Source organism: Myxocyprinus asiaticus, chromosome 14 (genome assembly GCF_019703515.2).
Source record: "Myxocyprinus asiaticus isolate MX2 ecotype Aquarium Trade chromosome 14, UBuf_Myxa_2, whole genome shotgun sequence".
Taxonomy (NCBI): domain Eukaryota; kingdom Metazoa; phylum Chordata; class Actinopteri; order Cypriniformes; family Catostomidae; genus Myxocyprinus; species Myxocyprinus asiaticus.
The window spans coordinates 39,310,238-39,322,846 of NC_059357.1; the positions used below are offsets into that span (position 1 = coordinate 39,310,238).

At 36.7% G+C, this 12,609-nt stretch overlaps 1 protein-coding gene across 1 annotated transcript; it reads right to left on the reverse strand.

The window, feature by feature from the left end:
* Positions 1 to 2,524: 2,524 nt before the first annotated feature.
* Positions 2,525 to 12,286, reverse strand: LOC127451648 (G-protein coupled receptor 183). The gene is made up of 2 exons (XM_051716494.1): positions 12,234 to 12,286; positions 2,525 to 3,497 (listed from the first exon to the last, which is right to left on the reverse strand). The coding sequence occupies exon 2, from the start codon at positions 3,473 to 3,475 to the stop codon at positions 2,525 to 2,527; it is 951 nt and encodes a 316-aa protein (XP_051572454.1). The 5' UTR covers positions 3,476 to 3,497; positions 12,234 to 12,286.
* Between the last annotated feature and the right edge of the window lie 323 nt (positions 12,287 to 12,609).

A 12,609-nucleotide genomic window follows, 5' to 3' on the forward strand; every position in this document is an offset into this window, starting at 1 on the left:
AAGCTTACTTTCCCTGCAGACTTCATAGGGCGGTGCTTCCCATAAGATCTGCTATAAAGGAGACAGATAAACTACAGTTCCACAGTCCTTCGCACATTACCGTTGACATGTTTTGTAGTAACTAATATACTTGCAGAAGAACTGAAGTTTTGATAAGCAATATAGATAACATTTTAATTAGAAAATGGTTAGAATTTAAATTATGTCATGGGCAAAATGAAGAAGTGTGATTATCAACCCGCAAGGGCTGCAGTTTAATCAAATAAACGAATAGTCTGTTCGTACTGCTCACTGCGGTAACTGTTTGTGCACAGCATGTGCAAGGCTAATGAGCTGAGCATGTTATATTTACAGTGCTTAAGTTTCACTAATTGCACATTTTTGAAGTTCTAAATATGCTTAGCCACTAAAAGTAACTACACAAATCTAAAGTAACCTCATAATAAGGGCATTTCTCTGCATTACAAGGCCATGCCACCTCAACCAAAAACAGAAATGTCTTCCTTCAGTGTTCTGCCTAAGTAAAAGCTTCTGCCAAAATAAAGGCCTGCATAGCTATGCTGCATGCAGGTTAAGAAAATATTACATAAATATGGTCTTGTTTTATTTCATAATCATAATAATAATAATAATGATTATTATTGTTGTTGTTTTTAACTTAACTTATTACTGGGTTCCAAAAAATAATGATGAAACGTGGGCTGAGAGCCTGAGACCCAATTACAGAGTGGACAAAAACACAGTGAAAAGATTAAATGTGAAGATGATAACACTGTGACAATGTGAACACCCTTTCTTGAACAGTTTTTCTATTAGCAGTAGTAATTCACTTAGTAGTTTTTTATTTGTATTTTTTATGTTAATCATATTGCAATTCAAATTGCAATGGCAAGATTTTCAAAATATCGCAATTTCATTTAATTCCATCTTGCCTGTTTGTAACTTATATCTAAATGTTTTTAATGATTTTACTTGCATATGTTATTTAAAAAATATCAAAAATTTAGAAGTTACAATTTGTGGTGAAGTTAAAGTGTCCCATTTACCTCAGAAAACATCCTATCAGGCTCTCTCTGTGCGCGCTTCTCTATGTGTACTTCTTGTTTGGCGACAGTAAGAAAGATGAATAAATTCAGAATCGCATAATTACAACTTTTGCAATATAAACAACAGAAGTAAGAGTAGTACGGTTGTATGAGATTCCTAATTCAGCCGTTATCTCGTGCACCTGTTCAAAAAGCTTCTAACATTTACAAAGTTGATGTGAAATGTATAATGAGATTTTATCGTTTTTTATTAAATTATATTAAATTGTATTATTTTTAATTTTTGAATAAATGACAAATGTTTCAAAGTATATTTAATAAACAGATACATTTTTTTTGGGTCCTTCACAAATAGTTCAACTTCCCATTGTGATTATTGCCATTTTTGTCAGTAACACACAGTGACGCTACAACTCTTCAAGTGAATGCACGTTTTATTTGCTTAACAGAATTCTCAAAAGATTTAATTCATATTTGCCATATTCTCATATATCATTCAGTCACATATTAATGCTAGGACAATACTAAACAATGTATAGGCCTATTCATCAAAATGCACAACTGGAAAGTCTTAAAACTTTAGTAGGCCTACAATAATTACAGTATTTATTACAAATATCAAACAAGTGGGTCATTCCTGTAATTCGGTGACTTTTAAGTCCCCAGTACAATTTATGGGATATATAAGGCTTAATTTCAGTTATTACAATTAAAATAGGCTTGCTAAAAAGATTAAAGACATTTAAATTCATTTGTGGTAAATGTATAATTTTAAAACTGATAGTGGAGGTTTTTTCTATGTCACTTGATTTATTATCCACCCTGTTATGTCATGATACTGTGACCTGTAATGGAAGATATATGTTATTAAATGACATCACACACACTGAAGGTGACATCAGCCATTCAGCAAAAAAGTTTTCCCTTTATTTTGTGACATTTTTGACTAACATATCCACTCTGATATGGAAAGATTTTGAAAAAATTCTTCTTCTACTTCTTTTTTTTTTTTTTTAATTGTCAATATACTTTACAGAAATAAAATCAACAGTATAATTTGATCAATAAGTAAGCTAGATATCATTCACAGACTATGTAGTGGCTAATGTTACCCTCTGAATGGCCACTCAGTTATTACCCTGACCCTGCTCATTTAACAGATGGAGATCTGAAATTTATAAGTCATTTAGCTTGACTTGTGTGACTTATAAAGTCTTTAACATGTCCCCTTAAATATGAAACATAAAGATTCTGTAATCATAAAATTGTATTTCATGTTTAAATAATTTCAAAGCCGGAAAGTAACCGAACTGGGAATGACCCAAGTTCAATTCATAGATTTAAGCATCTATATTTACAGGGATATTTTGAAAATTGAGGAACTATGGAAATTACGTTACCACATTTTTAAATAGTTTGTTTAATATTTTTAATAGTATATCTCAGACACAGATGGATGTAGCCTAATAATTTCATCATCATTTGTTTGAGGGCTTGTCTTTCTTTTTGCAGCATAACTTCTCGATATAAGATTCAGGCAAGAAAGGAACTTTCTCTAGGCGACTCAAGTAAGCTAAGGGCTGGATAGTACTGCTGATGTTTACAAAGGCAAATCCCACTGGTTGCACATAGCAGGTGAATACCTTATGCGGATAATGGTCCTCAAAGGGGAACAGAGCAACTGGAGGCAGATAGTTAGACACGATTATGACCAGAATAGACAGAACCATCTTGAACGCCTTTCTTTTCATAGGATGCATCTCATCTGTTCCAGAGCCTCTGGAGCGTTTCAGGGCCCAGAGAATGGCAGCGTTACACACCACCATCCAGGTGAAAGCGAACAAGACCTCGCCGGTGAAAACCTTCTCAAAGTTGCGGAGGCCACCGACGGTTTTGGCTGAAGCATAGGCAAAGGTAAGCAGAAAAACCACAATGGAGAGGCCGACCCTGTATTTTCTGTCCTTCAACTGCCCAAATGCGATGGGGCAGAGAACAGCTATGAAGCGATCCAGACAGACGCAAGAGAGAAAGAGCGGCCCACTGGTGTCCTTCACACCATAAGAGAACTTCAGAGCCATCCAACCCAGTGCACTTCTCCAGTGGTAGAGATTGAGGAACGCTATGATCGTCATAAAGCCAAAGTAGGCATCCATGAAGGCCAGGCAGCCCAAGAAGATGTCAGAAGTTAAAGGATCATTCCTGGTATTTATTAGGTTTGCAATGACCAGAATGTTGGCTGGTATTCCTATGATCACATTGAAAGATTGCATAGTAAAGTCGAATATGATACCGCTCACCATTTCTTCACACCCATCAAACACACTAATGGTGTGTGTGGCATTGACCGAGTTGGTTGTGAGGTTAGAGGAGGGCAGGCTGCTTCTGAGGATGTAGCTAAATCTTGGGTCATAGCGTAGTCGGTTCTCCATGATGAAACCAGTGAATGAGATTCTAGAGGAGACAGTGAAAATGACAGGTTACTTCAAACTATTAACATGCAAATATCGTAGGTTTTATTTTTAGGGTGAACACTGTTGGGTTGGGAGCAAAGGACTCATACAATATTGATTTGAAGCTTTTAACATTAACAGGATCCTTGCAGCGTGTATCGCTCTGACAGGATATATAAAGTTGTTTTTCCAACCTGGTCTCTCATAGAGTCATGTTACTATTATTGCTGTCAACAGATAAAAATTTTTAATTGAAGTAATTACATGACATGCCAATTAATTAATCAAAAGCCTCCTAAAGAACAATAATTCAATAAATAAAGATTAAATTATTATATTTAAATATGTATAAATATAATATACTTTATATTACAAATATAATTCAAATAATTAAAATGCACTACATTATTGTGGCAGACGAGTCAAGCATACTGTAGAAAAGACAATACAAAAATTAGCTTTAGAAGGCAATATATTGTTTTTTTTCCATATTATTGAACTTAAGCCTATCATTGGCATACAGTTCATAGCAATCCATTTTGCAACTGAATTCATTAACCTGTCCGAGATTTATTATAAGGGACATGTCAATGTACACCTGAGTCAGACAGACGCTTTTGTATCCTCTCACTTTGGTTGCGTCGTGTCATAAACACAATGTGTTTAGGTCATTGTGTCAAGTTAAACGTACTGTAGTTTGAAACTTAAAAAAACACGTCTCGAGATCCTTGCTGTTTTTGAACGCAAGATGGTATCATCATGTTTTGCTGTCACTAGTGCCAAGCAAGCCTCAGTATGGTTTGTTGTCTGAACAGCTGGAGTTTTGCTGACTGCCCCCTGGTGAAAAGTTGAATTGCTCCGATGGTAGACATATTCCTTACAACTCTCCAGGACTTGAAAATTGTGCCAATTGTTTTAAAGTGTTATTTTTTATATAATTCATCACACTGAATTAATGTGTTAAATTAACAGGCCTAGTTACTATACCTATATTTTTGCAAAATCATTTTGACGTGGCTTGTTGTACGTATCGCAGCACTTTCCTGGTGAAATGAACACTAGAGCTGCAATAACAACAATGGCTTTTATTCACTTTCACACAAAACACAAGTAAAAGGGCAGATCATGAGTTCACAAACATTTACTTTTCGCCCGCTCCTCACACAATGCTATCTTATGACATTAAAACACTTTTACTATAGGCAATACATGCTCTGGGCAATACATTTTAACATTTGCATTACATAACCAACTACATTTACAAGCTTCTTCACATGTGATCAAATTGTGTGGTAGCTCAACTGATAGAACATTGCACTTGCAATGTAAAGGACTGGGGTACAAGTCCTGAAGAGCACACAAGTTGACACATGAGCAGAAAGTGTCAAAATGGGCACCACAAAATTATGTGGTTGCTTCAGCAGATGTGTTTTTCAGCTCACATTTGCTTTTTACGACACTATCTTTAATAACTAACCTTAAATTAACCTTAAAAACCTCATCTGTTTTGGAGAAAATGTAACTAAAATTTTACATGTAGGAAGCCAAATAAATATAATTTTTTCAAAAATGTCACCACAGGTCACGTGATGCCATGCGAGGATCGGACGTGTGAATGGCAAGCTCTGCGCACTTTGCTAGTTTTAACACTTTTAATGATATAAACCAGTGAGATTCGATACACTCTTTTCCATAACTGTTCTAGGAGGACAATATGTCAAGAAATCAAAATCCTCGGGTTCTGGAGACATTAAAAGACACTTACGTGCTCAAGCTGACACCCAAGTGTGAGAAATGCGGCGAGAGATGTTGAACATGTCGGCAATGCTGACGAAGGTCATTGCTGACTTAGAGGATCTTGCTGTGATACGTCGATCGTTCACTGCCATGGAGGCAAAGTTTACTGATGTGGTTACAAGAGTGGGGGATATCGAGAAATGGATTGATTACCTGGAGTCATCGGAGAGGGAATTATCTGGTAATCCGCTAGCGACCAAGGTGGATTTGGAGCATATCTGGGAGAAGTTGGAGGACATAAAAACCGTAGCCGGCAGAATAACATCCATATCGTTGGAATTCCAGAGGGCGAAAAGGGACAGAATATGGTGAAATTCCTGGACAGGGCTCTTTCCGAATCTGCTCGACATAGCAGGCCATAAGCTGGAAATCGAGCGAGCTCACAGGGTTCCTGTTCGGTGATCTGCGGAGGGAGGCAGGCCCCAATCAATTCTGGCCAAATTTCTGAGATCTTCCGATAAAGATCTTGTGTTACGTGAGGCGAGGAGTAAAGGAAGGCATTCTTGGAGGAACCACAGCATTTCTTATTCCCAGACTTTGCGAATTCGACAAGAAAGAAACGTGATCGATTCAAGGAATGCAAGAAACTTTTACATCAATGGAAGGTCGCTTTTGCACTGATATTCCTGGTCAAATTGAGAATAGATGCTAAGGATGGCCGTAAAACATTCACCTGCCCACAGCAAGCGATGTGCCTCATAAAGTCAATGGAGTGAGTAAGTCATCTTGTGGTACCCACATTGCAGCTGAGTGGATTGGCTCACTGAACATTCGCTTGAGTGTTTGAGGGAACTGAGCGCTTTTTTGTGTGCTTTTTCTGCCTAGCGGTTGGAGTTTATTTTGTAGAGTAACACACCTTCAGGACAGTTTTATGGATGAATCTACATGCTCTTTGTGTTTATTCCGCCTATTGGCTGGAGTTTGTATTATAGATTATCTTTTGCCGAGCAATTCTGTCTCACAAAATTTTTATAAAAACACCGGACTTGAGTAATCCGATGGCAAAGTTGTCATGGGGGCTCTCGTAGGCATACATGCACTGTTTGAGTTTGGAGGGATGGGTGCCAGTTGGCACTGTCGTGCACAGGTTTAATGTGCACATTTTTCTTTTTTCTGTTTGTGGGTTCTAATGTTTGCACTAATGTTGGAATGTGGTCTTTATAATTTCGTTTTTGACACAATCTATTAATTCTTATATGTCAAAATGTTAATATGAGTGGATTGTCTCTCTCCACGTGGAAAGTGAATGGGCTGGGGCACCCCATAAAAAGAAGGAAGGTTATTTCTCTTCTTAAGTGTAAGAAATATGATATAGTGCTTTTTCAAGAAATGCACCTTTCTCTGCAGGAAGCTGAACAATTTGGAAAGTTATGGGGTGGGCATTTTTTTTTATAGTGCTGTCTTGAGTAAGAGCAGGGGAGTCATTACACTGATAAGTAAACATGTACAATTCAAATGTCTCAAACAGAGTAAAGATAAATTAGGAAGAGTCATTATTGTTTTAGCTGAAATTCAGGGACAAAGTCTTATTTTGGCTAATATTTATGCACCTAATGTTGATGATCAGGGCTTTTTTATAGATCTTGAAGGGATGTTGCAAGCCACTGGCACCCCTCATGATATAATATTGGGAGTAGACTTTAATCTTTTGATGGACTCAGTCTGTGATCATAGTGAAGCAAAAGTGTGCAAGCCCCCTAGAGCAACACTGATGCTTCACAGGATGTGTAAAAATCTTGGTCTTACAGAAATTTGGAGACTTTTGAACCCATCTGGTAGGGACTATACATTTTTTTCATCAGTCTATAAGATTTATTCTTGAATAGATTATATATATATATATATATATAAGTCCCTCATTTCATTTTGTTGTGGATCAGATCACGCCCTGGTGTGTTTAGAGGTGTTGCCACATATGGAGAAAAGGAAATCAAATAGTTGGTGCTTTAATGTATCCCTTTTGCAAAATCCTGAATTCCAGCAAATGCTAAAGGCTGAAATCAATGTCTATATGGAGACCAACTGGTCCTCAGTATCCTCTGTGGGCGTGGCTTGGGAGGCACTTAAGGCCATTCTTAGGGGCCGGATCATACAGTATGTTGCATTCAAAAAATCCAAAGCACAAGAACTTGTGGAATTGGAATATTAAAAGTGCCGAGGCAGAGCTGAAGCACCGAATGTCGTCTAATGGCCTCAGAGAATTGACTCAATTGAAATACAGATATAATACTATTTTGTCATGGAAGGTAGAGTTTTGGCTATTCAGGGCAAGACAGTCATACTTTGAGTCGGGGGACAAAGCAGGGTAGCTTCTGCCTAGATATATAAAACAGAGAGAGTCTTTTTCTACCATTCCCTTAGTGAAATCTGCTGGTTGAGAAATATTTACTTCGGCCATTGATATTTACAATGCTTTTAAAGAATACTATCTTGATCTTTATAGCTCCACATCTTCATCTACTGAAGAGGATATTAGAAACTTTATGGAACCATTAGAACTTCCTAAACTGGTGAAAAAATTCTCTTGATTCTGAGATAACCTTGGAGGAGCTTGGCGAGGTAATTAAGGCCTTGCCTACGGGGCCAGACGGCTTTGCCACTGAATTTTTTAGATCTTATGCTACAAAACTGGCTCCACTTTTGCTAGAAGTTTATATGGAATCATTAAAGAATGGAAAGCTTCCGCCAACCATGACACAACCATGACACAAGAATCAGTCTGATTCTTAAAAAGGACAAAGATCCAAGCGAGTGTAAGAGTTACCATCCAATTTCCCTGATCCAACTAGATGTTCAAATATTGTCAAAAATTTTGGCTAACCGATGAAGTAAAGTTATGACATCTCTCATACATATTGATCAGGTGGGGTTTATTCAGGGCTGTAACTCTTCTGATAACATTAGGTGTTTCATTAATGTCATGTGGTCAGTGGCGAACGATCAGACTCTGGTCGCTGCCATCTTGCTTGATGCCGAAAAGGCATTTGATATGGTAGAATCGGATCATCTTTTTAGGATTTTGGAAATGTATGGGTTCGGGAATACTTTTATTGGGTGGATTAAGTTACTTTATAGACACCCGGTAGCGGCGGTTCAAAGAAAGGAGGATGATTTTCCAGGGGTGGTGGCAGGAGTTGTGGCGCATAAACTTTTGCTTTACGCAGATTATATTTTATAATTTGTCTCCGACCCTACTAGATCTGTGCCTTGCCTCCACAGAATTATTAATTCCTTTCCTAAGTTCTCAGGATACAGAGTCAATTGGTCTAAATCCAAAGCTTTGTCTCTGACAGTGTACTACCCAGTAACGGCTTTTCAGCCAGGCGCCTTCCAGTGGCCCAAACAGGGTATTAAGTATTTGGGTATTTTATTCCCAAAAAATGTGTGTGATTTAGTTAGATTTAATTTTGACCATTTAATAAAAAGATTTTCGAGCGATGTGAGCAGGTGGGCTTCATTACATTTAATGTTATTAAAATGAATTGTATTCCAAAATTCAACTACCTGCTACAATCTCTCCGTATAGATGTCCCCCTCTCTTATTTCAAGCAATTTGATAGCATAGCGAAGTCTTTCATTTGGAATGGTAAACATCCCAGATTACACTTCAGTAAGTTACTTTGGCTGACTGACATAGGTAGGCTAGGCCTACCCAAGATTTTGTTTTATTGCTATGCATTCACATACATATACTGTATATATATATATATATATATATATATATACCCCACAGGGATATTTGTTGAGGGTCGTGGTGGGATTGGGAGGGGGCAAAGGTAATAATGGGGGTTATAGATGATTCTATGAATATATGTTTTGCTTTTCTGTTTCAAATGTGTGAATCAATAAAAAGTGCTAATCATAAAAAATAAAAAAATAAAAAAATAAAAAATCACCACAGTCACGTAATTTTCATGAGATCAGTCTCATAGTCTTACATGGTTCTGAAGGAAAATGAATGGGAAAGACCAAAAAACAGAGCAATTTTATTTGATCTGTCAAATACCATCAATGCAGAAAAAAACTGACAGAAATTACAGGGTGACTCTAAAACAACCTCAGTAAAATACATATACACCCACTCACACACAAACACACTTACACACACACACAAACATGAACTGGTGAGACAATAACACAGAAACCTTTTTTTACATTTGTTAAAAAAAAAAAAAAAATGTCTAATACTAAATACACACACACTCAGAAATGAAGGGGTGAGATGATAACACACTCACAATGCAGAACACACTCACAATGCAGAACACACACACACACACACACACACACACACACACACACATGTTGGTGCGGCTATCCTTATGAGGACTCTCCATAGACATAATGATTTTTATACTGGACGAACTATAGATTCTATCCCCTAACCCTATCCCTACCCCTAAACCTAACCCTTACAAAAAACACTTTCTGCATTTTTACATTTTCAAACATCCTTTTCACATCGTGTAGTATGTTTTTTAAGCGATTTGAATTACGGGGACACTAGAAATGTCCTCATAAACCACATTTATAGTATAATACCCTTGTAATTACCAGTTTGTAACCTAAACATTTCCTCGTAAACCACCCAAACCCGCCCACTCATGCACACACACACTCACGCATGCACGCACGCACAGAACCAGGGCTCTGTTTCTTGATGTTCCTTTTCTTGATATTATTATGCATTTACTTTGAGTTATTACATTTTTATGTTTGAAATAAATAATTGGTAGAAAAATGCTTATTTTGTGTCTTCCCTTTGTAATGCCATGGTCAGGTTTGATTGCAAGCATAATGGCATTAACTGCAAAAACTGACACTTCAAGCCAATTTAAAATGCTAAACTTTGACAAATAATAGTTTGATCATGTCTAAATATCTATCCAAATGCATATCTTGTGCTAAAAAATAAAATTAGGTTACAACATGCCATCAGACCACAGAGTAGGTGGCTACAGCCATTTACTGGCAGTTACATGGTTTTCAAGTCTTCTTATTTATATTTTGTTTACCAGATGGCAGCAATCTGCCTCCAATTTATGTTAGATTCTCATATTTTCGTCATGATTCAACTTATAGAAGTGTAGGTTCTGATTTTTATTTATTTTTTATTTTCAAAAATTAGCTTATTTGTATATGCAAATTAATGGTAAAATAAGATAAAAAGAAATACATAATTTCAGCGAAGAAGAAATTGTATCATTATCATCATCATCATCAAAAAAAAAAAGGGTTACACATCTGACCCTTCCGGTCAAAAATTAATCCAAATACCAAAGGGAGTTGCCATTTTTCAATACCATAGGAGGGTTAAACGACACATAACTGAGAACTCCATTAAGTCTCACATGCTATTAAAGAGCAAACTTTGAGCTATACAATTTTCCAAGCTGAGGACAATTTGTGGATCATGTCACATGTAGTGATCTAACAATACATCAGCTACGAAAAACAGGTAAAAGGTTTCCCCCCTGAGGATGTTTACCTGTTAGTGAGTGCACCCACTACACAAACACAGTACACAGAGTCACATCTGTGCAGAAACACCTGTCAAGAGGGACTTCCATCAGGGTCTGTACAAATAGACATAAGACCTGCCCTGTTTCCTCAGCATAGATATATAAGTGCAGGCTTCACTATGCGGGTCAATTGCACTTGTAGCAATACTATTAAAAAAAATGTCTTACATGAAAATGTATTTGCAGAAAGGTCATCTTTTGCTGCATAGTTTAAATTTATGGCTGATATATTTTGCCCAATGAATTAGAAATAATACATGAAACTTTGATGTCTGCCAAGCAATGAAGCAAATTAATCTGCATTTTACAATGCTTTAAACGTGGCTCGTCCAGTCAGAATTTAGAGTTTATAACACTGAATTTATCTAAATTGCAGTCAAAACTGCAAATGTTTTAAGTTACTGCACTTCAAACATAGAGTAAGAAGGACTGAAGAACTGCTGTGCTTCATCTGTCTTCTTTATAGCAGATCTTATGGGAAGCACCGCCCTGTGAAGTCTGCAGGGAAAGTAAGCTTTATGTGTTCTTGTCGTGTTGTTGACTGTACTATTGCTCCAGAGGGCCTCAGCAGGGCTCTTGTGGCCCTTCAGCGTGTCCCTAACCTGCTCTCTCTCTCTCTTTCTGCCTTCAGGCTAAAGCCTCTCCAGTGGGTGTTTGAATGCTAAAGATAAGAAGGCCACCTGGAATTAACACTGTTAATCAATTGTGTTTTTCTCCTTCAGCTCTGGGGAATTCAACCAGGTAAATGTGACCAATGGACACTTGATTTGATAACGTGTGTCAGTCAATGGAAAAGTCTGCTGTAATTGACCATGTTAGAGGTGTAGAATACAGATTCAAATTACTTTAGTGAGCACAGAGGATTTTTCATAACTCTGACATACTAGCAATTTTTTAATAGATCTCAACTCTTATTAAATTAAGCTTTCAAATTTATCAAGGGAATGTTAAATGGAACAATTACAGTAAGTCTATTTTGAGAGTGTAAAAACAATTGTATTAATTTAATTGTCTAAATAGTACTATTTTGTAACAATTTGCAACAAATCTTATTAATAGAATAGTCATTAATAATAGTGATGAAGGCATAGTACTATCATATGACAACTTTCAAGTTTAAAAGTTTTAACTTCAATCAGAGAGTTCCCAAAGCAAAAGTCTGTCAATCGTTAACAGCAATTGTACTATAATCATTTATAGTTCATTTATTGTAATTAAACATCCTCTAAACACTCTCGACACCATGAAATAATTGTAAGATCATCCTGGATGTTTTTCATATAAAAATTTTACGTAAAAAGCCAGTGGCACCCACAAAAAACACACATTAAAAAAAGCATGCACTGCAGTAAGTAGGGCTATACATTTTCATTACATGATTATAAGACAGAAAACACAAGGACAAGCACACTTCTTACCGGCTGGACGTTTCTAGCTGTGAAGATGTGGGTCAAATTGTGGAGTCCCCTTTATAAACATCATGAGGCATGGAGGAATTAGAATTGTTGATAAGAGGGAGGATCTTGGAGAGATGCTTTCTGGACCGGGTCCCTGATGGTGAATTAATAACATGTGTTTTTTAGATTCCTCTGTCCTCACAGGATCAAAGCTGTTTTGATGGGTGTTATCTTGGTTAAAGCTCATTATGAGTGTTGATTTAGAACTTATGCACAGACAAAAAATGTTAACCTAAAAATCTGATTCATGTGGTTTTAATCAACTCAAAACTGTTATTTAACATCACAGAAACAACCTGAATACAATAGATTATTCCAACAAAACTAATTATAAGAG

Coding starts and splice junctions, on each gene's coding strand:
- LOC127451648 (XM_051716494.1), bottom strand. CDS start 3,475: ATGGAGAACCGACTACGCTATGACCCAAGATTTAGCTACATCCTCAGA.